Source organism: Oppia nitens, unplaced genomic scaffold (assembly GCF_028296485.1).
Source record: "Oppia nitens isolate AA-2021 unplaced genomic scaffold, nextdenovo-longstitch-racon4-pilon3 scaffold1_pilon_pilon_pilon, whole genome shotgun sequence".
Taxonomy (NCBI): Eukaryota; Metazoa; Arthropoda; class Arachnida; order Sarcoptiformes; family Oppiidae; genus Oppia; species Oppia nitens.
Genome location: NW_026533199.1, coordinates 1,064,725 through 1,092,555, shown reverse-complemented (window position 1 = coordinate 1,092,555; position 27,831 = coordinate 1,064,725). Strand labels below are relative to the sequence as shown.

Genomic DNA, 27,831 nt, shown 5'->3' with positions numbered 1-27,831 from the left:
TAACTTATTGACATTACATATATAATATAATATTATTACAAAAACATAAAACAGTTTTAATTATATAATTAGTTTTTAACCCATAATATTGAATATATAGAGTGCTATTTACAATCATTTAAAAATATTTATCTATTAATTTAATAATAATAATAATAAAACAATAATTTATTTGTTAATTTTTATTCGTTATAATAATAATAATAATGATTTTTTTTTGCTTATTTTATTTGGTAATCAAATCACGTGTTGAATATATTTATATACAAATAATAATAATCTCTATTTCTTAAGAGTTATGATTTTTATTGTGAGCTTAACTTTTTTTTTGGTAACTATTTTATTATTATTATTATATTATATTTTATTTTTTATTTGTTTTATCTCTGAATTACGGTATTTTTCAAACAAACAAATTTGTATTTACTGTAGTAGTAGTAGTAATTGATATAGTGTTACATTTTTTTTATGTTATGATGAAAAATGATAACCAAAAAAATTTTGTTGTTGTAATATTTTAAAACTGCTTAAAAAACAAATTTTTTTTTTTAAATTGTAAAAATGATAATAAAATGATTAATTGTTAATTTAAATAAATATGTGTTTATTTTATTTATTTATTTGATTTTATTTGCAATAAGATAATAATTTATATAATTAAATTAGCATATAATTTGTATACCGGTTTTGTTATAATTTTGATTATTTTTAAAAAATTAAATATTTTATTGTATTATTAATATATATATATATACTGTATATCTCTATGAAAAATCTGTTTCTTTTTTTTGTTTTTATTATACTGTATATAAAAATAGAGATCAGATATTTATAATTTAGAAAAGATAAACATTTTTAAGGTTTTATATTATTAGTGTCAGTATATATTTTTAGTAATAATTTATATATTTTTTAGTTTTGGGAAATATTTTTATGTAAATCAATGTTATATACAGTATATATATATAACTTAGATTTTATGCTAAATAACTTTTATACACAAAAGTTTACGTTTTGGCATTTAAGACAAAAATTTTATTTATTTCTTTTTGTTAATCTATTTGTAATTCAATTTACGGTATGTATGAATGATTTATGTGGTAATAAAAAATATGATAAATTTTAATTCAATATAATGATAATAAAGTTTGATGAATGAGATGACAATTATTTTACTGAAACTATATTGATATCAACAATATATATATTATTATTATTATATATATATATATATATATATATATTACAACAACAAAATCAATGTTTAAGTCTATTATAATTATTAATATAATGTATTAATACATACAGTTAGCTTATACTGTATTATAATATTGTATTATCATAATTGTCACTGTTTTTTATTTAATTTATGATATATATATATTGTTTATACAAATCAAATCATAAAATAATAATAAAAGAGAAAACCATTCAAGGACATTTTTAAAAAATACTAAAATATATATTTTTTGATGAAATACTATATAACTATAGAAATATATTTTTTTTGGATATTGTTATCATCTAAATAATCAACAATTCGCAATTCAATTGTATCATATAATTTAGTTATATATATATATATATATATATATATTTAAATTTTTATTTTATTATAATACTATGTGCATGCATTATACATAACATGTATGTTTATACGGTATTTTAATTTATGTTATTAATAATATATTATATATATTATATACAGTATATTATGATATTTTCTATATATTTAAATATGAATTAAAAAATAATATTTTGCAGTAATGATTAATATAATACTGTATTATCAAAGTTGATTTATAGTTAATTTTTTTGTAGTTATTTTAAAATATAAAATTAAATATAATAATTAAATACTGTTAAAGTAAATATAATTTATATTAAAGCACACGATTGCAGACCATAACTGAAAGCTATATATATTATTAACTTTTATTAGTATTATTATTATAAGTTTACATTAATCATACAAAAAAACACTGATTGTATTTATAATACTTGTATTTAAAAATATGATATATAATAATAATAAAATACTGTATATACTGTATATAATATCATATATGTATAAACATTGTATTAAGTATTTAAAAAATTATATAGATGATATATCACTTTGATAATAAACCTAATATAATATTACAATGTTGTTGTTATAATAAATTTTATACAATATATATATATATATATATATAATAAGATACGGTATGTTGTAACACATTTGTTACACATTTAATGTGTAAACTCATTCAATATCCAACAATAAATTCAATATCCAACAATAAATTCAATATCCAATATTATTACAGACAAAAAATATATTATATTATATATTATGAAATGAATAAACAAAACGATAGTTTATATTTTTAATGATTTTTTTTAATAAAAACATTTTCTATATATATACACTATAAATATATCGTACGATATACTGTACTAATAAAAATAATAGCTATCTATGTATAGCTAGAAAAATAAACAATATAACAGCCTGGTACAGTATATACCGTATATTAATATATATATATATATAGGCTATATATATTAAAACTAGACTTTTTATCTAACATTTTACGCCTAACTAAACACTACAACAATATTATTATTATTACTACTCATGTAATCACACATATGTATTACTGTTTGTGGTGTAATAATTAAAATAAATTGACGTTTAAATTTTTCACCATTTAATTACTTTTTTTTTAGTTATTATATATAATAAATAAATATATATATAATTTTAGTTTATTTTGTGAGAATATATATATATAAATTTAAAATATCAAGTCTATGCTAATAAACCAATAAAAAATATTATATATATATATATATATATATATAAATGCTATTTCAAATATATTGTGCTATTTTATTACAATAAATTAAATATATGAATCTACAGTGAATCCCCATAATCAGTGCAAATAATCAGACAATTTTTGTAATATTATTTATATTATTATTATTTGTTGGCTTAACCAAACAGGTGTGGCCTCTTATCGCTCAACATTAATATATATATATTATATATAAATTTATATATATATATCAATAATGATAATAATAATTTTTTTTCATGTATATTAAGTTACAATATTTCCATTGACTAATTGAAACACAAAGCTCTCGTAAAAATTTTAAATTATTAGTAATTATTTTTGTGGTTTTTGTTGTTATATTAAAAATTATTTATATGTGATTTTAAACACACATTTTTTTGGTTAGCGTTTATTTTTACAATAATTGTGATCAACAAACAAAAAATTAAATAAATTATCATTAAATCATAATCTAAGCCCAAAAAATAAAATAAATGTCACAACAAGTTGTTTATTCACAACAACCTCAACAAGGGTTTGTAAAACAAAATTTTTTTAAAAATAATTTTATTTATTTATTTAATTTTTTTTGTTGATAATTAAAATTGTGTATTTTAAAATTATTAATTTCAATTAATTATACTGTATTAAATTTAAAAAAAAAATAAATTAATAGCTATTCTCAACCCTATATACCGCCACAACAAGGACTACCCTATGGACCGCCCCAACCAAACTATGGTCCGCCGCCACCACCAAACTACGGTCCGCCACAACCACCACAACCCGGTAATAGGATTTTTTTTTAAATTTAATTTTATATAATAATTTAGTTAAAATTATCAAAATAATTGCCATCCTATCACACACACACACACACACACACACACACTTTAGCCCAATGGGTAGCCGCTCCCGCTGTACCGGTCAACTGTCCGCCCGGTTTAGAGTATTTGACAGCTATTGACCAGCTATTGGTTCACCAAAAAGTTGAATTACTTGAAGGTTTGTATACATATTTGTATAAAATTGTAATTGTTTTTTTTGTGTCTCTAATTACCGGTAATTTATTGTTGTTGTTGTTAATAGCATTTACCGGCTTTGAGACCAACAACAAGTATACCATCAAGAATAGTATGGGACAGAAGGTCTACTACGCTGTCGAAGGTATTTGAAGAGTCAATTGATTGAATTATTTGCACAAAAATAATAATAATTTTTTTGGATAAATATCTTATTTTGTTTTGTTTGTTATCAAAAGACACGGACTGTTGTACCCGAAACTGTTGCGGATCTTTGCGTCCGTTTGATATGAAAATACTAGACAACGCTCAACAGGAAGTCATTCATCTGTATCGACCATATCGTTGTACTTCTTGCTGGTGTTTCTGTTGTCTTCAGGTATTTATTCAATAATAATAATAATAAGACTTTTAAATCTTATAAACTATTTGAAACAACACACATATATATACTGTAGAAACTTGAGGTTACGGCACCTCCTGGCCATACAATCGGTTATGTAGTACAGGAGTGGAGCGTATTTTGTCCGAAATTTCGTATCGAAGACGCCTCCGGTGATACTGTCCTACGTATTGATGTAATATATAGCAAAATCAATCAATCAATTATAACCAACTGTCCAATTAGTGGATCAACTAATTAGTTTTGTTTGTTTGTTAAAAAAAGGGACCATTTTGTACGTTCAGCTGTTGCGGTGATGTCGAGTTCAATGTGACCACACCCGACGGCAAGTCATCGGTCGGTAAGATAACGAAACAATGGTCGGGTTTGGCCCGCGAAATGTTTACCGATGCCGACAACTTCGGCATATCGTTTCCCATGGATTTGGACGTCAATATCAAGGGTGTACTATTGGGCGCCTGTTTTCTAATTGTATGTCTAATTAATTAATCATATTTTTTATTATTTAAAATTTTTTTTAGTAATAATTATCTTAATATTATATTTGTGTTTTTTAAAATTATTTTTACAGGACTTTATGTTTTTTGAGAAAAGTGGTAATAAAGAAAATGATAGACCTGGAATGTTTTAAATATAATAATAATAATAATAACCTAGCTAAATTATAATATTATTATTTAAAAAAAAAATCATAACTTATTGAAATTAATTGAACAAATTGAACAAAATATAAATTTATATTTTTAAAATATTTTCTACATTGATAATAATTTATTATTATTATTATATTTGATAGATATTTAAGTATTACCGATATATTTATAATTGACATAATAATTTATTTGTTATTATACATAACATACTAATTATTAATTTATTATTATTATTAATGAATTGTTAAAAATCATTTACTTTATTCAATATATAATTATTTTTTCTAAATTATTTCTATGTTTATTAAACAAAAAATTATATCACTTTTATATACCACAACAACAAAAAGTAATAATAAATAAATCAAATCTTTATTGAATACAAATTGATTTATAATGAAAATAAAAATCACAAATATTTACACAATAAAAATGTGTTTTTTATATAATTATTATTAATTGCTTTATTATTTATCTCTAATTAATAGAAATCACTTAACATTAAAAAAATATTTTCAATTAATTAATCAAATCTATTATTTTATTATTATTATTATTCAAACAAATTATACATAGGTAGATTATTTATTAAAAAAAAATTATTTATAATTAAAAAAATAAATAAATATTTCCTAATAATTATTATGAACCAATTACTAATGCCATCAATGCAAACGATATAAACGATATGCCGCCAATTAATGTTACTTTTTTTAATAATAATAATAAAATTAATAAAACTTTTTATAATATATTTTTTTAAAATAAATAAATAATAATAATTACCAGTTTTAGCCGATATAATTTGGGCCAAAATACTGCCGCCCAATACGGCAATCATTGTACACATAGAGTAACCACATATTGATCCCAACATTACGCCAATTGGATCCTTGAATTAGATATTAATTAATTAATTAATTAAAATATTATAAATAATATGATTTTTTTAAAAATAAAAACAAAAAATTTTCCGATAAGTAAATGTGTGATTCATAATAAGGATAGTTGTATTATCCTTCAAAAAAATACGGTTATATTTATTAGGTATACAATATATTTACCTCACGTGCGGCCAACACAATGGTTCCGACCTGTGATTTATCGCCCCATTCGGCAAAAAATATCAGACAAAATGTCTCAATGAATACAAATGATACAAATGGTAATAAAGTTGATATAATTGACTTATAGTTTGACTTTTCCTGTAAAAAATTAATTGATAAACAATTTTAAGTATATATTAATCTTTTTTTTAAAAATAAAATAAAATATATCACATATTATTTAAAATGTCAAAAACTTTTTTTTAAAAAGATATTTTATAGTTAACTGATAAGTATATATATATATATATATATATATATATATATATATATAGAGTACTACTACTACTACTATTATAAGATATTTTTAATTAATAAAAAAAATTATAATTAAAATATATTTTTTTAAATTATAATTACTTGTTTTGATTCAAGTTTTTTCAATTCATTTTCCGCTTCTTCTAACTCTTCTTGCGATTGATTGCTATCCGTATAATAACCTATTGATTGATAATTAAACCAAAATTTTTTATTATAAAAATATTTTAACCTTTAGTTTAGTATTAATTAATTAAAAAAAAACTTTTAAAGTTTTTGAAAAAAAAAATTTTTTTTCACATTATATGCTAAAACAATAATAACACTAACTTTCGTAAATCATTTTGCAGCCAAAAAATGCAAATAAAACTATCGAAAAGTTTTTAATCAAATGTTTTGGTATTACTTGTGTCATCAATCCTATCAAAACTATTTGAACGAAAAAAAATAAAATAAATAATTGATTTTGAATAAAATAAAATTTAAATTTAAAAGTTTAGTCAATCAATACATTAGATTATTGTATATTACATTAACTCAACTATTAAATTTCCAATATATACAATATATTTATATATATATATATATATTAAAAATACTATTAAATAGTTTAATATTTTTTTGTATCATAACTTATTATAGGGATTATTATACCTGATATGGCATTCATCGTAATATTGGCGGTCATTGAGCCCATAAATACCGTCCACTTTGTATTATTCATAGCCATAATGGCAGTGATGAAGAAGGTTTTATCGCCCAATTCTGTACATAAAATCATAACAAATGAGGCGATAAAAGCTTGCGATAAACCACTGGACATAACTGTATGCCATATATTCATCAACTAATATATATATATAACAATAATTCATTGAATATAATTACAATACAATTTAATTAATAATAATATTTTTGTTTGTTTGTAAAAATAATAATTGAGTTTACAATATATATGAAGACATCACCGAAACTATTGGTAAAACATTGTAACAATATTATGGCGATGAGGGCTATGATCGCCAGCACCGGATAGTTACGCATATTTGTTAGACCATCGATACCTTTAAACAATATTATTATTATTATATATAATTAATTAATTAATAATTCAAAAATTAAGAGAATTTTTCTAAAAAAAATTAATTTCAATTAAAACAAACTAAAATTCAAAATAATTTCAATAATATTTACTTATTAAGGCAGTCATGTTTGTTATTATAATTATAAATTATTTAAATTTTATGTACAAATATTTAAATAAATTAATAAATAGAAACTAATTATTAGTAATTAGACTCAATACTAAATTATTTCCAAATAAAAATTATTTTTAAATAATAGAAAAAATTATGAATAAAAAAATAGGATTTTTTTAGTGGTTATGTTTGTCATTATATATATCGATAAACAACAGTAGCAATAATTTTTGTGAAAATTTTTATAACTTATAACCCATAATCTATAAATAAAAATTAGCGACAATTTTATCAATTTTATTGTTTTCCCCATTGAATTCTCACTTGAGTTTTGTTTGATATTAAAAATTTTATAATCAATAAGTTTTATCATATGATTTATCATTTCAATTAAAATAATAATAATAAATTGATATAAATATAATTGAGCACAATATATAGTATTGAATATATATATATATATATATATATATATTATACTATTAAGTAATTAAGTAACAATCAAGTGGTTATAAAAAGCTTTTTTTTAATTAACATTTAATAGTGTGAATCACTTTTAAAAAACAATTAGCTATTGTTTACATCAATAGTTATTAATAATAAGTCTTTATCTTAAAATCAAACAAAAAAAATATAATTACTTATATAACGCAATAATATTTGCGTCAAACAATTCAATAAGATATTTAATCAACAATTTTTTTTCAATACTTACGATATATATTGATATATTAAACAGTAGCTATTAATTTGCTTAATAATAATTTTTTAAGATTATATCCAATTGTATTTTTATTACTTTAATTATTTAAACAAAAAGTTCAAACTTAAAATCACGTAGAAATAGTTGATATAATTGTTACACTTATTTATATGTCTTATTGAAAATAACTTATTTAAAAAACTATTAACACTTAAATATTAATAACAATTTTAATCATACAAACAAAAAAATCAAACAATAGCCAATAATTTATTAATCAATATTATTATTACTGATTAGTATTTATTAATATTTATTTGTAAAACTATGTCATCACATTACACATACAAATATATATAAAATACATTTTTGAATATTAAATACTATTATAACGCGTTTTTAAATGAGACTACAAATAATAATAATAAAAATAATACAATATTTGTTAATCACCATTATATTACAACAAAAAATTAATATATATAAAAAAAGTTATAACAGCAAAAAAAGCAATTAATACTGGGATTACATACAGGTTTTATTTAAAACATTGATAATTTTTTTTTATATTATATATTAGTGACCTTATGTTTGAAAATCACGGTATTTAATATATTTATATACAGTATTATATACTGTATATTATATTAATAAATATTATAAAAAAAAATATCTGCTATTAAATTTATAACTTATTATATAAATTGGTTTTATATATATATACAGTGTTTATAATATAAACTTTATATTATAATATGTGAATGTGTCCTAAAAAAATATAAATCAGTTGTTATACTAATAATAAATTAATTAATATTATATATATATATAATGATTATATAATATTATAGTCAAAAACATTTTCAGATATACAAACAGATTTATTTTCTGTGTTAACAAAAATAAAAAATTAATTATAATATTTTTATTTTTGTTTCTCATTTTTTGTAATGTAAAGTGTAATGTAATGCAAATATAATTTATTCATTTATATATAGAATATATTATTGATATTTAATTTTTGTTTAATAACATCAAAAAAAAACTAAATTAACTAATATTATAAAATTAATTATTAAAAAATATAACTATTTATAACAATTATATAAGTTATATAAATAATAATTACTGTTTTTTTTTAAAAAATATAAACTTAAGATCTGCTGGAAATTGATTTCTCATTAATTGTCTTCTGTTTTGTCGATGTCTTAGTTGTCTTGTTTTGTTGTGACGATTTGGCCGGCGGTGTTGACGTTGGCTGCGGCGACGCCGCCGCCGCCGGAGACTTGTCCTGCGGACTCTTAAACTTTTCGCTGGCCATCCGAAACTTTTCGGGATCGGCAAACATTGACTGACTGATCGGCCGGTGAATGGATCCTGTTTTTAGGGTCGGGTTTTTGTTGTCGGAGCTGAGCTCTTTCATCACTACATCGGTTCCCAGCGGAACATGAGTTTTATCTATACATATATATACAAACAACAACAAAAATATTAAGATAATAAAATCGGTGGTAAAATCGGATGATTTTTGGAAACAAAACAACAAACCCAGCGAATCGTCGGTAAAATCTTTGGAATTGTCGACCAGTTCGCCGAAAGACTTGTATTTGGTCGTAGCCGCTAAACAGTATAAATAGCGGCAAAAACCGCAAACAAATAGCCAAACAGTAAAACTTAGGCAAACAGTGGCCGTCAACAGTACAGTCATCACTAGTGTCTCATTTAGATCCCGATTCTTGAGCCACTGTTTTTCAAAATGTTTAGCAAAACTGTTGTTAGCTATCTTGACATTAGCTGTCGTATTATTATTATTATTATTAATATTATTATTATCGGTGATCGTTGTCATTGTTGTCGTAGTGTTGCTGCTGATGGTCATTGTTGTTGTCGTCACGTTTGATGGTAATAATGAAACCCTAATCGATGGCGAGCTATCATCGACCGGTACGGCTGCCGCCTCCGCCGCCGTCGCTGTTGTTGTGGCTGACGATGGCAATAAACAACAGATAATGATCGGAACCGCTAGCGATACAGCTATGGCCGCCATCAACATGACTGTCAAAATACCAGCCCTTGTCCAACACCAACAGGTTCCGCATTTTGTCAATTCTTTTGTTTTCGGCGACCAATGTCTCTCATACGGCCGTTTGAAACAACTTCGGTAGACAAGTGCCAGACAATTGATACCATTGTAGGCCAGACCGCTGGCCGCCACGACAGTGACCGCAAGTATGACATTTTTCGACAACCATTCGCTTGCCAACCATTTGTCCAGTGATAGGGCAATAGTCGGAATCAATAGGAAACTGGTGGCCATAAAACATGATATAAATATAATGTCTTCGCAGAGATTGATTTCCGGCGCCAACACTACACCATTGGACTGGATGTCTGTAAGTTCGCTGAAGAAAAAAAAATTAAAAATAAAATCATTGAATCAATTGGTTTCAAAACAATTATTTTATTTTTTTTTTTGCTTACCATTTGATTCTAGTTGTCGATAGTGTATTGTTTTTGAAATGTGCAAACATTGGCGCAAACATTTCATCGCTGAGCAGTCTGGGCACCGGTAGTACAATCGGATGGGCGACTGCCCGGTCCATTGATTCGCATTGAATATCCTGTTCGACCCCATAGTAGACAGTATAGCCGTAGAGCTGGTCGGTAATGCGTACGCCACGCAAATAGATCAACGATTCGACAATATCGTGAATGGCCCGTACTTTGGTCACCGGTCTCAACAGTTTCTGTCTGTACAACAGTATGTGTGCCCTACCGTTACGTATCTTACCGAACGGTACCGTAACGGATATCATACGCGACGTCGATTTGGTAATCAACTCGACATAGAGATTGCCGCCACCCGTATGGCTGTTGTATTGTTTGCGTATATTGTTGGCCACTGTAGCCGAAAACGGGTCGATCATAATGGTTACCAGATAACGGTATTTAATGGTTTGCCTGTCGTTCGGGTCGCAGTCTTTGCTAAAATATTTGATGGCCTGTTCAGTCAGACAACACCAGCTGACTATCCAGTTGATCAAACCATAGACCAATACGGCTGTCCACAGTATGGACGCGGCTATATAATCGCCGTAACATTTGTTGTCAAACATGGTTAGTGGTTACCGATAGTTAGATATTAGTTCAAAAAAAATAATAACTGTTAATAATTATAATGATAACTAAATTTGGATCCAAACAAACAAATAAATAATTAGTTAATAAATATTCAGACAATAATAATTTTTTTTCAAATTCAATTTTCTCATTATATTAACAATTAATATAACAAGTGCTCACACGTGCACTTGTTTTTTTCAAACGCGCGTGAGTTTATAATATAAACTTTATATACACAGACACACAAGTAATTAATAATAACCGTATTATTAGTCTATTTTTGAATCATTTTTTTTTAAAAATAAAATTATCATTAAAAAAATATCTCGCGATTATTGACAGTAAAAAATTAATTAACTAATTATATCATATAATGTAAATTAATACAGTATTGTCTAGTTATGAGAAAATTGATGAAAAAAATTCAATCAAATTAATAATTATTAATAAATTAATACAACAGGTATTATGTGTTTTATTTGCTAATCAAATATATTTATGAATAATTTAGTTTATCGCAAAATATTACTACTAATAATAAATGTTTTAATCAATTGTTTTTATTTGGTTCAGTAAATGATTGAACATTTATTGATTTATTTGAAAAAAAATAAATCGGATAAAATTATAAATAATAATATAAAAACAAAATAAAATCATTGAAAAATTATTTACCAATAAATTATTTTTGTTGTTGTTTTGGATAAAAGTTTTGTTTTAAAAAAAATATATTTGAATTCATGTTAGCTTAATATACCCTATAATTAATAACTAATAATTATTTATAATTATAATTTAATATTTATAATAATTTTTAAATAATGTTAATTATTAAACTTTAAACATATATTTCTTAATAAATGTTTTTTTTAAATTAAATGTTTTTTAATTAGATTTTGTTTGTTTGTTAATTAGTCACAAAAAAATATGTAATTTAATTACTGAATAATTTATTGTTTGAATTTTATTTATCAATAATTATTGTATTAATAGGTTAATAGATAGACTTTTTATTTGATGTAAAACTTATATTACAATGTTTTTAAATGTAAATGTTTAGACTTAAAAAAAACAAGTATTTTAAGTCAAAATAAAATTAATTATAATAATAACTAATAATAGATAATAATAGATAATAGTAAGTATTAGTATATATTTTATAGAATTTATTTTTTTTATATAAACATAATCAGTAAATAGGTTTTAATTAATAACTTTTTGAAAACTTTAATTAAAAATTTGAAACTTTAGTACAGTTATACTGTATATAATATTATGCTTGATATTTTTAATTTATATCAATTTAAGCTAATATATATAAATACAGTATTTATTTTATCAATAAATTTCATATCAAATTTCTAAAAATAAAATAAAAAATTGTTATAATATCAAAAAAATAAAATAAATGTATATTAATGTATATATAAACATATGTCTAGTATTACCTACGATATACAGTACATGTATAACAACAACAAAAAATAATTATTATTATAATGAGATTTTAATTAATGATTTATATTATAATTATCATATATTTATTATTATAAGTAATAAATTAAACAAATCAACAACAAAAAAGTTATTTTCAAATCAAAAAAAAACTTTTCCTCAAAAAATGTTTTTCAAAAAAAAAAACATTTGATTGGTTTATACAATAATCCTCTATTGAATGAGTCATTCAATATAGAGGATTGCATCACATATTTGAAACACACATTGAAATACATTGAGTGATAAAATAATAAAATAAAAACATAAATATTGATAACATTTTTACAGTCAGTCAGTCAGTCAGTCATTGATATTTCAATAGTGAGTTGACTCCAGTGTTAAGCCATTTGTAAAAAAACTTTTTTATATATTTTTTTGGTGTGTTTTTTGTGTTTAATTTTGTCTATTGATTATCAAAATTATTATTATTTTGTGTTTATGTGATTATAATAGTTGTAACCATAAATTATTATTATTATGTCCATCAGTGTCCAACCAGTGGTCAACCCGTACCCGATGGCCAACAATTTAGTTCACCGACCGGTTTGTATATAAATTATTATTTATTATTTATTATTAACTTTATTACCTTGTTAACTTAACTATTAATTAATTAATTATTTTTTATTTACAGAGAGTACCGTTTTTCGGTACATTATCGCCGATAAGTCCTGGTTTGGTGATTGTCATCAGCGGACGAGTTCCGCACGGATGCCGACGGTATGTAATTATATCTCTATATATGATATATCATATAATTAAGACAAACGATACAAACAATTAGTTGTTTTCTTCCGATAAAATCTAGATTTGAATTCAATTTGATGGCCGGTTCGGTAATAACGGAATCGTTGAAGACTAGCGGCGACATTGCCTTTCATTTTAATCCCCGTTTCGACAGTCAACTAGTCGTCCGTAACAGTCGTCACAGCCATCAGTGGGGACCCGAAGAACGCGAACCACAGTCAATGCCATACGTATCGGGACAGCCGTTCGAGACAATGATATTAGTCGAACAGTACGGCTATAAAGTGGCCGTCAATGGCCGACACTTTTGCGAGTTTATCCATCGGATACCATTGGCCTGTGTCGGCGTATTTGCCATCGACGGCACTGTCGATATCGAGCGCATTGAATACCGGCGTGAAGTACATTATATGCCACAACCAGCACCGCCAGTGATCATCAATCAACCATTGGTACCGATATTGAGTCCACCCGTACCCTATCATCATCGGTTTGTCGAACCAATACGACCGGGACTAATGCTATACATATCGGGTCGGCTGACCAATAGTCCCAATAAGTTTGCCATTGATTTCAATTGTGGTCAACATCCCCATCAAAACGATACGGCATTTCATTTTAATCCACGTCTCGAAACCAAACAAGTTGTCCGCAATCACTGTCAAGGAGGTCGTTGGGGTCACGAAGAGCGTCAGGCGCCTAACTTTCCCTTTCATCCGGGCGTCAACTTTGACCTAATTGTCCGATTAGATCAAACCAGATATATGGTGGCCATTAATGGCCAACATTTCATTGAATTTAAGCACAGAATACCCCTACAGTTTGTCAACGAAATGGTTATTAGCGGCGATATTATCGTAAACTCTATACGATTTTCACAGTCCTAATGGGACGGCAGGAGGGGGTCATCCAAATTGGGGCAACAAATATAAATAAATAAATAAACAAAACATAAATTATTTTCAGGCTTTTAAAAAAGCTATTTACGGTACAATTTTTTTTTAATTATATAATACGGTATAAATAAATCATACGGTAATTTAAATATATATTTTATAAATATGATTTAAAAGAAATTATTTTTAAAAACATTTATATTTTTTCTTTTATTATTAATTATATAATAATAAATTTTTAAAAAAATAGTTTTTAAAATTTACAATTATATTTAATTTGGATAATCATTATTATAATACTAATTTTGTTAAATTATTATTTTAAATAAATAAAACTGGATATCAAAAACTTATATCTATAATTATTTTTTTTAATAATTATATCTATTATTATTATTATCAAATATTAATATTTAAGTTTAATAAGTTTATTATTTAGTAGTAATTATTAGCAAATCAATTATTCAAGTTATTTATCAATCAATTAAAATAAAAATAATTATCATAAGTATGTGGTAAAAGGGTAAGTGTGGGGGAAAAGCATTTAATACACATAAAAGCTTTTTTTTTGATTGATTGTTCAATAACATTGAAAATAGAAATTTTATAGTTAACAATACCAATTATAAAAAATAAGGATTATTGTTTTAAAAAAATAATTTTGTTGTGTGTGTATTTTTAATGTTAATTGTTTTAATGTTAATATATATATTTATTATTATTATTTTTGTATGTTAAAACAAATAGTTATTTAATTAAAATAGTTATATAATATTATTTATATGTTATTTTTTGTATAAGTTGGGCACTCTAATTTTCTAGATTAACTATTATCAAATAATATATAGATCTAAATGGACCTAAATATTTAATGTAAAGTTAAATTTAATATATTTTTATTATCTCAAATTTGTTTATGAAAATATTATATAATACTTATTATTATCCATAATAGACAATTGAAATTCACTACTTTTATTAAAAAGAAAATTGATATATAAAATTATCTAGATAAAAAAATCATATAATATAAATTACCGTAACGTAAAATAAATTTATTAGTGTATAACTAACTATAACTAACATAGCTACATTAGTTATTAAAAGTACTGTATTTTATAGTTGACTTAATTAGCAACAAAAATGAGCACGGTTAAATGAAATTAAATTATTTTTAAGCAATTAATTATTATAATAAGTATTTATTTTTTTATAGTTTTGTCAGCACCTGTTTGGCGAACCTATACGTCCAGGATTAACGATCTACCTATCGGGACGTGTGTTGGCCAACAATCCCAACAGGTTTTCCATTGATTTCAAGTGTGGCCAACATATGCAGCCGCATGAAAATGATACGGCTTTTCATTTCAATCCGCGTATCAATGAGACTCAAGTTGTCCGCAATCATCACGAGAGTGGTCAGTGGGGTACGGAAGAGCGTTATGGACCTAACTTTCCGTTTCATTCGGGTGTCAACTTTGACCTAACTATCCGAATATATGATATTGGATTCATTGTTGCCGTCAATGGCCAACATTTCATTGAATTCAAGCACCGAATTCCGYTCAAGTTTATCAACGAAATGGTTATTAGCGGCGATTTAATCATAAACTCCGTACGATTTGAAGCAAAATAATTAGTTAACGATTATTTACCGGCTTTTGATTTGATTGGCAACAACGACAACAATGAATCAACCAATTGGTCCCAAAAAAATTAATAACTATTATTTTATAATTACAATTAACTATTTTGAAATTTTTTTTTATAAACTATAATCTACTTTAGGAGTTCACGATTCAAGAAATAAATTTAAAAAATAATAAAAATAATAAACATTTTCGTTAACAAATATAACAAAAATTTTTCTATTAATTTATTAATTATTTACTGATATATATATATATATATATATCCACATAATCGTCGGGTGTTTTATATATACGGTATATATATTTATATATATATATATATATATATATACCTCTCTCGAGAGGTTGTCTTTTACAATCAAAATACGATGGTATAAACAAATCATATAATAATAATAATAATAAAATGTATTATTTTTTGTTTTGTTTGTTTGTTGATATAAATATGAATTGAAAATTATTATTATTATTATTATAATTATTTTAAATAATAGTTTTTAAATTTGTAAAAAGTGTCTAATTTTTTGTTTGTTTATTTGTATATTATATTTATAAATATAATATTTATTTATATATATATATAGATATATAAAGTGTGACTTCATTTTCCTAAACCTAATTTTTTGGCTTCAATTTCGTATATCAATAGTCTCCACATTTTGACGACAAACACTTCCGCTTCTTCATCTAAAACCATCGCCACGTCGTCTAAAATACTTTGAGCACTACTTTTTGACTGAAGTTTATTACAGATGAAGTCGAGTAGGGCTTGTTCTTCTTCGCCAATATATTCGGCAATCTTTTTGTTAATCCATGGCCTTATCCGGCGCTCCATTAATATCTGTTAAAACAAGACAATCGGTTAATCGGTTCCAACAAAAAAAAAWGTTCAAAAACAAGACATACATTGTCGACGAGTGACCATTCAATCTCGTATTTGAACAGTTCTTCCTTTGAAGTGGGAATCTTTTCGATCAACGATTTGATTTGTTTGCGTTTTTCTTCCGATGACATCGAAGATTTACCGCCACCACTATCGTGACCACCGATGCCGAGGGCTGCTGTTGTTGCTGCCGACGCAGCCGCTGCGGCTGCCGTTAGGGCCGCTAGTTTGCCAGTAGGCGTATTGCTTAAGTCACTGGAGTTGTCGTTATCGTCGACTAGTGTCGGCAGTCGGCGTTTCTTGGCTTTCGATAGGTCGTCGTCTTCATTGGCATTGAACACATCGGAAACGGATAGCTTTTTACGTTTGAGATCAGCGCCGACTGTGGCAGCAGTGGTGGTGGTATTGTTGGTAGTGGTGGTCAGCGATAATTTATCGCCGCCCGATGAGGTCATATCATTATTAAAGTCTGGAGTGTTTCCATTGGATGCTTGACTATTCTGTTGTTGTTGTTGATGGCGATCGCCGGCGCCATTGTTGTTAGTATTGACACTATTGGCGTTGACATTGTTGGCTAATTTCATTCCCTGAAAGCCGAATGTCTTGACAGGAACTTCGTCTTTGGGCGTAATGTCCGAACCCATGGATATGTCGTCATCGACTGCTAGTCGAGCGGAACTAGACTTTTGTCGGGCTTCCAACATCAGTGCGTGTATACGGTCGCCGACAACTTTGTTACTGCGATCGCGTTCGCTATCGCCGGAGGCCATCATTCGTCGCCGAACTTCACTATCGGGATCCGGATGGCCTTCTTGGGCCAACTTATCTCTAAGCTCATCCAGTTCGCGCTTCTCCTGTTGGCGTTCGCCTTCATCGCCAGCGACCTCTTTTTCCCGATCGCGAATTCTGGCCCGAAGACTATTTCCTTTGTAATACTTGTGATCAAACCGATCGTCGTCGTAGTCTTCGAGAAATTCTTTCAGTTTACGCCGTTCTTCCTCCTCATCCGATCGACGTCTCTCTTCTTTCTGTCGTTCCTTTTCGTACTCTTTCGACTTACGACTCTCTCGTTGTTCCCAATCTCTTAGCCGTCGCTGATATGATGCCTCCTTTTCTTTCATCTGTCGCTCCAGTCGTCGTCTTTCGTACGCTTCTTCCTCGTCCTCGACCGGCTGTTCCCGTTCTCGTTCCCGATACCGGTCGCGCTGTTCTCTCTCCCGTTCGCGCTCTCGTTCCCTCTCGCGTTCCCGTTCTCTTTCACGTTCCCTTTCTCTCTCTCCCCGATCTCGATCGCGCTCTCTGTCCCGATCTCTACGCGAACCGCCACCACTACTTCGTTGACGATCCCGATCCGATCGATCAGGCGATCGATCTTTGTTACGATCCTTTCGGCTGTCGTTGTCCGCAGACTTCGATGACGACGACTCATCCTTTCGTTTCTTTTCTTCTTCTTTTTTCTCTTCAATTTTCTGTAATTAACAAAAATTTTTTTGAAAAAATTAATTATCACTTTTACAATACTTTATATATATATTTGACTGTTTGGGAAAAAAATCAAATTTAATTCAATAATTAGATAACTATATTATAAAATAATAAAATAAAAAAATGATTTTTTTGCTCACAAACGGAGATAATCTTATTATTTACAATGAGTTTCAACAAACAATTTTTTTTGAATCAATCAATCAATCCTCTGTTTCAATGAATTCAATTAAGGATATAATATGTATATATAAATAATTTTATATATAATTAGTTAAAATCATATAAATATTTACGTTTTTAATATTGTGTGTGAGTTTGTGTTTTGTAAATTAGTTGATACAGTTTTTTTTAATACTGTAGTTTAGCTTTATAGTGGAAAAATATATTAATAGATTACACAATAATAATTATATTTAAAAAAAAAAGTTTTCATATTATATATTTAAAAAAGGCTTATATATATGTCTGCCTTACCTAAGCATTGGATCACAATTTTATAAAAAACAAATTATATTAATACAATTTGGTTGTCTCTCTCTATCACAATGTGTTTATACAGGAGTTTAGGTGGTGTATAGTACCGGTAGTATAACTTATTATAGAGAGAGAAAATAACATATATATAAAATTAAACTAACACCGCATTTGGGGGTAAGACATATTAAACTTATTAAAATCAGATACCGGTGCCCACCATACAAATGCTAATTAGATATACAATTAAAAAAAATTGACTAATTATGACATGACATTCAATTATTATTTTTTTATATAAAAAATGTTGCTTAAAATGGTTTGTCTCAATTTTAAACACTCACCACAAAACTGATGTCCCAAACAAGTATCGGTGCCATCATTTTAAATATAATTAATATACAGTATATATATAATCAAATAAAAATATATATAGGGTTTACTCACATTTATGATATATGACTGTCCTGTCCAGTCAAGTCAAACAAAACAAACACTACTGTCCGATACCCCATAAATGGTCTGAAAACTCTTAACTAATTTATTTTATATTTTTGGTTGTTGTTGTTGACAACAATTATTAAATTGTTTAATTCAAATATATATAAATATATGATAATAATAATTTAAACAATCTAATCAAATGTTGCCGTAAATAATGGGATCACAATTAAAATAAAGAGTAATATATATGCAGATTACTCACCAAATTAAACACAAATAGCAAAACGAGAAGATTAGGATCAATCATATCGACAATGAGATTATAATTTTGAAAATTATGAAATAAAAAACTTATCTCAAAAAATAATTATATTAAAAAACAAATAATAATAATATAAATAAAACTAATGGCAAACTTATGGTATTTTTTTTTAAATAATTTACTCACCGCTGAAAATAAATCCTATAATCACAACATCTCTTTTTTTTATTGTCCCTCAAAAATCACAATCACTTTCACAAAGAGTCTATTAGTTCACAACAGATATTATTTTTTGTTTGTTTGTTTGTTTGTAAACGTGAGGTCAAAGTAGTCGATGATATTTTTGAATTTGATTTTTTCAACACAACATTATTGTTTTTTTTTAGGAGAAAGTCCTGGTTTTTTATGGGGGGAAATAGCAATACATATGTCATATGTCATGGTCTCGGAGAGACAATTAAAGACAATTAAAAACTAAAAAATGTATTTATTTTCTACACTTTTCAAGTATAGGCAGTATTTAACTTATATTATAATTAAAATCCAGTATTAATTTTTTATCTCACAATTAACTAATAATATCATAAATTAATTATAAAAATGGGGGTCAATTGTATTATTATTATAGCTAATGATATACTATCAAAAAAATAACTCATTTTTCAGTGAAATTTACGGTTTGTTTTAAATTAAAAAAATAAAATGTTTTGATTTATTTGGATAAATACCTTATAAGTGTCGCGAAATTTATCGATTTCTCTATGAATTAGCGATCGTTTATCGTCTTCTAAGTCCATTTCGGCCAAATTCTGTGTCAAAAATGAAAACCGCTATTTAGTTTAAGAAACTATTATAGATCTAATCATTTGTGGGATCAAATCAAAAAAAAACCTCAGGTTTTGTCGGATCTTTGGCAACATTTTGGTTTCGTCGTTGTCTATCCCGTTGATCGGGATCTTTAGACAATTCAATTTCGTGTTCTTTAAGTACAGTCTGTAACTGTTGGGCAACAATCATGTCTTCATCCTTTGTCTGGTCGTCCAAATCGGTACCCGTTTGACCTTTACTTTTCAAATACTCATCGAGTTTTTCCTGCGTTTTTGGATCAACTTTGACCACTAGTTTTTTGTCGGCAATATCAAAGTCGAGCAACAATCGGACGGCCCTGAGTGCCGATTCTTGATCACAGTATTCGCAAAAACCGAAAGCCTGGAGCTTACCGTTGGCGCCCTGGACTCGCTTCCAGTTGTTAACAGTTCCGCATTTCTAGAGAGAGAGAGAGAGAGAGAGAGAGAGAGAGAGAGAGAGACACCAATTAATTACCGAATAGGATTAGATCRTGTTACCGGTAACTAAAAAAATACATACAGATAACAGTTGTCTGATAAGCATATCGGATGCCCGATCGGTAATATTGCCGACAAACACTGTTACCGTTGATCCAGGTTTTGGTTTCGGCTTTTGTAGCTGTTGTTGGTTATCGTGAGTCGCGGCCGCCATTTGCTGGAAAATCTACGGTAACATAAAAACAAAAAACAAATACTAAGCAAATTGTTCACAAAATCTGGCCACTCATTATTGGGTAATAGTGGTGGCGTGCGGGAACTCTCTGTTTCGCTTAATAAGTACAGTAAACGGTGGTGGTCTGACCGGATTGGCGCCAGGATATACTCCTAATAAGGATGGCGGCGGCGGTCCCGGTGGTGGGCCCGACATCATCGACGGCGGCTGCTGTAAATGGCTGCTATCGAGCTGTATGTTGCGTACGGGTGGCGCCGATATTGTTGTCACACCCGACGGCATCGGTGTTACGCCCATCTGTGTCGAGACCTGTGTGACGGTAGTAGTAGTAGTAGTAGTAGTAGTAGTAGTAGTGGTCATCAAAGACAACAAACAGAGAAACAATTCATTAATATTTAATCATAAATATAGGATATCTATCAACAATCGCGCGACACATACGGGCATCGGTGGCATCATTTGCATCGGTATGAGACCAGCTGTTAGTGATATAAATATATAATAAAAAGATAATATCATCAATAAAGTGGTCAATCAAATCGGTTATTATTATTATTATTATTAATTAATTTTACCCATCGGTTGCATTCCCGGCATCGGATAGCCCTGTGGTCCGCCGGCCATCATCTGGGCGGCCATAGCGGCCATCAGCGGGTTATTTGGCCCCCGAAATGCCATTTGATTTACCGATTGATTGATTTAATTGATTGTTTTAATTCAATTATAATTAAAAAATATCTGATAAACAATTGATTGATATTTTTGTCGATAATATCCAAAACATATGTATTATTATTATTATTATTATTATAAAACAATTATAATTTATTTAAATATATCATATAATTAATTAATTAATTAATTTAAATAAAACACTAAATTAATTATTAATTTTTTGATACAAAAATATTATTATTATTACTAAAAAAAAATTTTTCGTTTCATTTCATTCAATACAATATAAAATAAATACATAAATAAATAATAATAACAAAAAAATTTTTTTTGACGCCATTTTGGTTTTTATTTATTATTGGCGCCATTCATATACTGTGTTACGCGCACTGTATTTATATTATTAAAAAAAAAAAAATTACTATTAGTCTTAAACAGCGTCGGCGGCGGCGGCGGCGATGCTATTAAATAACAATTAACTGGCCAACAATACGTTGAATTAAAAAAAGTACCCCGGGGCAATGTTGTAGATAATTTTATACAGGATAAAATTGTAATTGGTCATTTTTWWAAAAAAATTAATTAATTGTTTAATTTGCCAGATAATTGCAGTCGACTAGCATTTATAACTAGCATTTTTTTTGTGTAAACAGTCAACTGTAAATTATCTGGCATATAATACAATTAATTAATTAAAAAATGACCAATTACAATTTTATCCAGTATAAAATTATCTACAACATTGCTCTTGGTCATTTTTTAATTAAACGTATTGTTGAGCAGATAATTGTAATTAATAGCATCGCCGCCGCCACTGTTTAAGACTCTCTCACTATTAATATTATATTTAAGTTTTCTAATAAATTTAAAAAATAAAATTATTTTTATACAAAAAAAATAAATAATTTATTTTAATTTATTTAAATTAATAATTTACTAACAATTTAAGTTATTTATTTTTTAAAAATTTTGTTGCTAGTAAAGTATACTTGGGTATTTTTAAAAATAAAAATAAATTAATTATTTTCCATTATTTTTTGATTATTATTGAATACTTGATAACCTTGCTTATTTATTTATTTATTTTGTTTTTATTAAAATAATTTATTTATTTATTTAATTAATTAAACATAAATGATTAAGTCAAATTTATATTTATATATATATATATATGTATAATGTTAATGTAATGTAAATTTTATATAATGTTTAATCATGCTACTCAAAAAAAAATATGAAAATAAAATAAATTGATTAAATTTTTTTTATTAGTAAAATAAGAATAATAATATTTTTAAAAATTATTTATTTATCTAATTTATTCGTTTTTATTTAAATTATTTTATTATTAAACTTTATTTTCTTATTATTTATTTAATTTGAGGCAATTATATGCTAAAATAAATTTTACAATACAATACATTATAACAATTTAAAAATTTATATTCAATTTAATTCAAAATATTAATAAATATTGTAGTATTATTATTACAGTATTATTATTATTATTATTATTAATTATATAACAATAAAATATAAAATTATATTTAAAGAAATTTATAATAATATAAATATATAAATTTATAATTAGTTTTTTGTGTGTCTATAGTGAATACAAAAATAGAAAATCTTTTTTATTTTATTTATTTTTTTACTTCAAAAAAAATAAGTCTATTGTATGTATCGATCATGAAATTTATGAAAAAATAAAATATATTATTATATTTTATAATACAATATTAATCAGATTATTATTATTATTATATGATAAATTCAATTGTTGTAAAATTTTATTGATTACAAGTTATTTTTTTTATTATTATTTATTTATTATTGGTGTACTAAGTGGTACAGTACTATACTAACTTATATATTTATATATATATATAATACTTAATAATAAATTATAATATGAAAAAATATTTATTTTTTGTATATATTTCAATGAAATAATAATAAATATATTTAGGTCTTACTAGACATGTGATGACTCATACCTGTATAATACTAATAAAAAGTACTGTATTTTTTATTTATTTTTTAAAAAAATTTAACCATGATCATTTTATTATACTACAATATATAKATATATATATATATATAAATTATTTGTGTATTTTATGGCTTTAATAAGCTATAATAATAATTTTTTAAAAAAAAATTTGATTATTAACTTAAATAAATTATATAATTCATAAAACTTTTGTTTTTTTTGCCTCTCAATCAATATAATAATAATAATAATAAAAATAAATAAAAAAACAGTATTTATTTCACAAAATGCTAGTACAGTATATTACTATAGACTAATAAATATAAATATAACTTTTTTATTGGTAATTTGAATAAATTATATAATTTATATTAAAAATTTAAATATAATTTATATATATTTAAGGAGTTGATTGCAAATATATTTAGTGACCTCATTATTAACTAAATAAAAAAAATTATTTATTTATTAGACGTTTTCTCTCTCTCTCTCTCTCTCTCTCTCTCTCTCTCTCTCTCTCTCTCTCTCTCTCTCTATTAAATTAGTTGTTAGTTTCAATTGATGTCAATAAACTTTAATATAAATCAGATGAAGACATATACATAAATTTATATATACTATATATATAATATATTTGTGTGTGTTTTTATGTCTATACTACTACTAAATTATTTCTAATAAAAACATATGGGAACGGGTAGTATATATAAATATATACATATATATTGCACATATATATATATGCATGTATATATATATATATACTAAATATATCTGAAAATAAAACCGTTTCTAATAAACCCATAGTGTGACTGATAATTTGGGCTCAAAAAAAATTAAGGGATGGGAAAGGCATTATAAAATTATTTTTTTGTTAATACCATAAAAAATACTGTATATATGGTTATTGTAATGACAAACACCCAATAAGTACTGTATATTTATTTTATTTTATATRTAAAATACCTGTGCAATTAGTTGTATTGTATATAAAAAAGGGGATAATTGTATAAATACAGTATTATTAATATAAGTATTATATTTTTGAAAATAATGTACACAATAAAAAAATAATTGTATAAATTTTATTTTTGTTGTTGAATTGCATTCACACTTTTATTTAAATATTTTAAAAAGTAAATAAATATATATAAAAAATATATAATTTAAATAACTATTTGTATTGCTTTTTWWAAAAAATATAATATTTATAGTATAATTTAAAATATGCATTAAATTAGTGCATTTAAAATGTAATTATTAATTTTTTTTATATTCAAATATAAATTTTAAATATATAAATTATATAGTTCTGTATATACACTGTATATTATTTAGTATTATATTATATAAATTATTGTATTGCAATATATACTGAAAACTATATAAAAAAACAAATTAGTATCAAATTAATTGTGTGTGAGAGAGAGGGGGACATAATTACAGGTATATATATATATATAATGTTTCAATAGTGAAACTAAATATTTATAAAAAAAAAATTGTTTAGCCATATGATACTGTAGTTAGTATGTAGTCATATGATATGATATTTATCATACATTACATGATTTTTTAAATTATCATCATCATTAACATTCAACTATAATTTGTCTTTATTTTATCTAGATAAAATTTTTTTCCCAATAACAAATAATAATAAGCTTATTATTATTATTTTATGCTGATCATCATCATCATCATATTACAAGATAAATAAAAAAATACAATATTAAACTTTTTATTTCTATAGACACACACACATACAACACACACACACACACACACATACACACACATACATACATACACACACACATGTATGTATGTATGTATGTATGTATGTATGTATGTATGTATGTATGTATGTATGTATGTATGTATGTATGTATGTATGTATGTATGTATGTATGTATGTATGTATGTGTGTGTGTGTGTGTGTGTGTGTGTGTGTGTGTGTGTGTGTGTGTATGTATGTATGTATGTATGTATGTATGTATGTGTGTGTGTGTGTGTGTGTGTGTGTGTGTGTGTGTGTGTGTGTGTGTGTATGTATGTATGTATGTATGTATGTATGTGTGTATGTATGTATGTATGTATGTATGTATGTATGTATGTATCACACACACATACATACATACACACACACACACATACATACATACATACATACACACACACACACACACACACACATCAATGGGTATATTAATGGTGACGTTAGTGAAAGAGCACCGACACACAGGTCCGCCCCGGTATRTACTGTACTGACAATGTATAATGATTTTGAGAGAGAGAGAGAGAAAATCGTGATATTTTCTTAACTCTATGTAAGAAAGAAAGAGAGAAAGAAAGAGAGAGAGAAAGAGAGAATAGACTCAACCCGTGGATAGTTTTTAAGGTATAGTTCCCCAACTTTCAGTGTGAATGCGCTGGTAGTGTTGTTTCCACACATTTTAATTTCATATACATTTACACACAGTTAGCAACAAACAGACTGCCTGTTCATCCAGAGAGTGAACTGTAAGGGAACGACTGTTTGACTACCAGTTTGCCATTCAGTTGTTGTACTGAAAGGTTGTGTCTATAGTTGTGCTCTCCCTCTCTCTCTCTCTATTACTACTACTACTACTACTACTATTCATAAGCACATACATTGAAAAAAATCTTACTTTACCTAAAAACTTTTGGATGAAAGTTTTACCTACCAGTGCTTAAAAAAAGTTTGCTTTCATTTCATATGATTATCGTTATGTTAAAAGTTATGTGAATATTGAAAACATGTTTTGATTTTTTTATTGGTATTATTATTATTTCATATGATTTTAGCAAAAAAAAAGTTTTTTTTTCTGTGAATATATAAATATATTTCTCGATATCTATCAACACTTCAACAAATATTTTTTTGTTTTGTTTTTTTTTTGATATATATAAAATTAGTTAGAAATTTATGCAATAAATTGCATATCATATATATATGTATGTATATAATGTGTGATACAGTATAACTGATACTATTTTAAAATTATTACATAACAACAAAATTTTTGTGTTTAAAGTTTGTCTGCAATCATCATCAGTGAAAATAAATAGTCAAATAATATCATATATATATATTTTTATTTGTATCATCAGATATATATCATATATGATAACAACTATTACTTCATTCAAATAGTTCATGAAATCAATCAATCAATCAATCATTCAATCAATTTGTCACACAATATATCAGATTCACACACAAAAAGAGAGAGAGATAGAAAAAATTAGATAATATAAAACAAAATTGTGATAAAAATAAATTGAATTTTATGCAAATTTGAAGCTTATATTTAGTTTTGTTGTTGTTGTTGACAACAAATATTTATATCTACAGTATATTTAATAAAATATTTGTTATATAATAATAATATACTATATATATATATATATATATAAAAACTGTTGGCTCTCMTCAATGAAAGTGTTGTTTTAATAATAGACAACAACAACAACAAAAACATAAGAGATTAGTGAAAGAGAGGAAAAAAGAGATAAAACTGATTGATATCTATTCAACAAAAAGTGTATATAATTTGTTGAATAGAGAAAGAGAGAGAAAAAAAAAAGTTATTTTAAGCCTTAAAAATATAAAATGTTATAAAAGTTATTATTAGTTCAAAAAATATTTTTTGTGGAGAAAACTGATTGAAGAGAAACTGTTTTTTTTAAAGAGAGAGATAAAAGTTGCAAAAGTTTTTTTTTTGATAATAATTTGTTGTTTTTTATATTTATTTTGAAAACTATTTGATGGGAGGGATGGCTTACAACAAGCGATTTATGTCTGATTTTTACTTGAAATATACTGTCGTTTAAAAATATATATATATGTATGTGTAAAGTATGTAAATCACTAAATCATTAGTTATTTACTATTATTTTTATTTCATATGAATATTATTATTATTATTATCCAACAAAATATTTATGTCAAGTGTTATATAAACATCAATTGATAAGAA

The 27,831-nt window shown here is 25.5% G+C and overlaps 5 protein-coding genes across 7 annotated transcripts; 2 read left to right on the top strand and 3 right to left on the bottom strand.

The window, feature by feature from the left end:
• The first annotated feature begins 3,089 nt into the window (after positions 1-3,089).
• On the top strand, positions 3,090-4,921 carry LOC128952051 (phospholipid scramblase 1-like). The gene is made up of 8 exons (XM_054297382.1): positions 3,090-3,363; positions 3,505-3,617; positions 3,726-3,833; positions 3,918-3,995; positions 4,090-4,229; positions 4,309-4,428; positions 4,518-4,724; positions 4,825-4,921. The coding sequence occupies exons 1-8, from the start codon at positions 3,323-3,325 to the stop codon at positions 4,882-4,884; spliced, it is 867 nt and encodes a 288-aa protein (XP_054153357.1). The 5' UTR covers positions 3,090-3,322; the 3' UTR covers positions 4,885-4,921.
• Positions 4,922-5,494: 573 nt separating this feature from the next.
• On the bottom strand, positions 5,495-8,200 carry LOC128952052 (transmembrane protein 165-like). 2 transcript variants are annotated; one of them, XM_054297384.1, is made up of 8 exons: positions 8,185-8,200; positions 7,219-7,334; positions 6,925-7,117; positions 6,601-6,699; positions 6,373-6,452; positions 5,971-6,111; positions 5,693-5,798; positions 5,495-5,613 (listed from the first exon to the last, which is right to left on the bottom strand). In XM_054297384.1, the coding sequence occupies exons 2-8, from the start codon at positions 7,312-7,314 to the stop codon at positions 5,549-5,551; spliced, it is 780 nt and encodes a 259-aa protein (XP_054153359.1). In that variant the 5' UTR covers positions 7,315-7,334; positions 8,185-8,200; the 3' UTR covers positions 5,495-5,548. The 2 variants fall into 2 exon arrangements, with proteins under 2 accessions (XP_054153359.1, XP_054153358.1); XM_054297383.1 differs by lacking the exon at positions 8,185-8,200 and adding an exon at positions 7,465-7,495.
• Positions 8,201-9,297: 1,097 nt separating this feature from the next.
• LOC128952047 (uncharacterized) lies at positions 9,298-11,368 on the bottom strand. The gene is made up of 3 exons (XM_054297376.1): positions 10,654-11,368; positions 9,721-10,574; positions 9,298-9,630 (listed from the first exon to the last, which is right to left on the bottom strand). The coding sequence occupies exons 1-3, from the start codon at positions 11,286-11,288 to the stop codon at positions 9,326-9,328; spliced, it is 1,794 nt and encodes a 597-aa protein (XP_054153351.1). The 5' UTR covers positions 11,289-11,368; the 3' UTR covers positions 9,298-9,325.
• A 1,714-nt stretch (positions 11,369-13,082) lies between these two features.
• On the top strand, positions 13,083-16,142 carry LOC128952682 (galectin-4-like). The gene is made up of 4 exons (XM_054298112.1): positions 13,083-13,335; positions 13,427-13,512; positions 13,601-14,423; positions 15,652-16,142. Exons 1-4 carry the CDS (start codon positions 13,270-13,272, stop codon positions 16,069-16,071), a joined length of 1,395 nt encoding a protein of 464 aa, XP_054154087.1. The 5' UTR covers positions 13,083-13,269; the 3' UTR covers positions 16,072-16,142.
• A 470-nt stretch (positions 16,143-16,612) lies between these two features.
• Positions 16,613-21,912, bottom strand: LOC128952046 (RNA-binding protein 25-like). 2 transcript variants are annotated; one of them, XM_054297374.1, is made up of 8 exons: positions 21,735-21,912; positions 21,601-21,638; positions 21,268-21,468; positions 21,007-21,150; positions 20,530-20,904; positions 20,367-20,447; positions 16,994-18,439; positions 16,613-16,928 (listed from the first exon to the last, which is right to left on the bottom strand). In XM_054297374.1, exons 1-8 carry the CDS (start codon positions 21,835-21,837, stop codon positions 16,689-16,691), a joined length of 2,628 nt encoding a protein of 875 aa, XP_054153349.1. In that variant the 5' UTR covers positions 21,838-21,912; the 3' UTR covers positions 16,613-16,688. The 2 variants fall into 2 exon arrangements, with proteins under 2 accessions (XP_054153349.1, XP_054153350.1); XM_054297375.1 differs by having other exon boundaries at positions 21,289-21,468.
• Between the last annotated feature and the right edge of the window lie 5,919 nt (positions 21,913-27,831).

Excerpts from the sequence above, each read along its gene's own strand:
- LOC128952051 (XM_054297382.1), top strand. The coding sequence starts at position 3,323 with ATGTCACAACAAGTTGTTTATTCACAACAACCTCAACAAGG. Across the intron at positions 4,230-4,308 it reads GGTGTTTCTGTTGTCTTCAG|AAACTTGAGGTTACGGCACC; the intron begins GTATTTATTCAA and ends TATATACTGTAG. Across the intron at positions 4,429-4,517 it reads ATACTGTCCTACGTATTGAT|GGACCATTTTGTACGTTCAG; the intron begins GTAATATATAGC and ends TGTTAAAAAAAG.
- LOC128952052 (XM_054297383.1), bottom strand. Across the intron at positions 6,700-6,924 it reads TACGATGAATGCCATATCAG|TTTTGATAGGATTGATGACA; the intron begins GTATAATAATCC and ends TCGTTCAAATAG. Across the intron at positions 6,112-6,372 it reads AAAAACTTGAATCAAAACAA|GAAAAGTCAAACTATAAGTC; the intron begins GTAATTATAATT and ends AATTTTTTACAG.
- LOC128952047 (XM_054297376.1), bottom strand. The coding sequence starts at position 11,288 with ATGTTTGACAACAAATGTTACGGCGATTATATAGCCGCGTCCATACTG. Across the intron at positions 10,575-10,653 it reads TCGACAACTAGAATCAAATG|CGAACTTACAGACATCCAGT; the intron begins GTAAGCAAAAAA and ends TTTTTTCTTCAG. Across the intron at positions 9,631-9,720 it reads TTTTACCGACGATTCGCTGG|ATAAAACTCATGTTCCGCTG; the intron begins GTTTGTTGTTTT and ends ATATATGTATAG.
- LOC128952046 (XM_054297374.1), bottom strand. The coding sequence starts at position 21,837 with ATGGCATTTCGGGGGCCAAATAACCCGCTGATGGCCGCTATGGCCGCC. Across the intron at positions 21,469-21,600 it reads AAATGATGCCACCGATGCCC|GTCTCGACACAGATGGGCGT; the intron begins GTATGTGTCGCG and ends ACCGTCACACAG. Across the intron at positions 18,440-20,366 it reads AATTTCGCGACACTTATAAG|AAAATTGAAGAGAAAAAAGA; the intron begins GTATTTATCCAA and ends TGTTAATTACAG.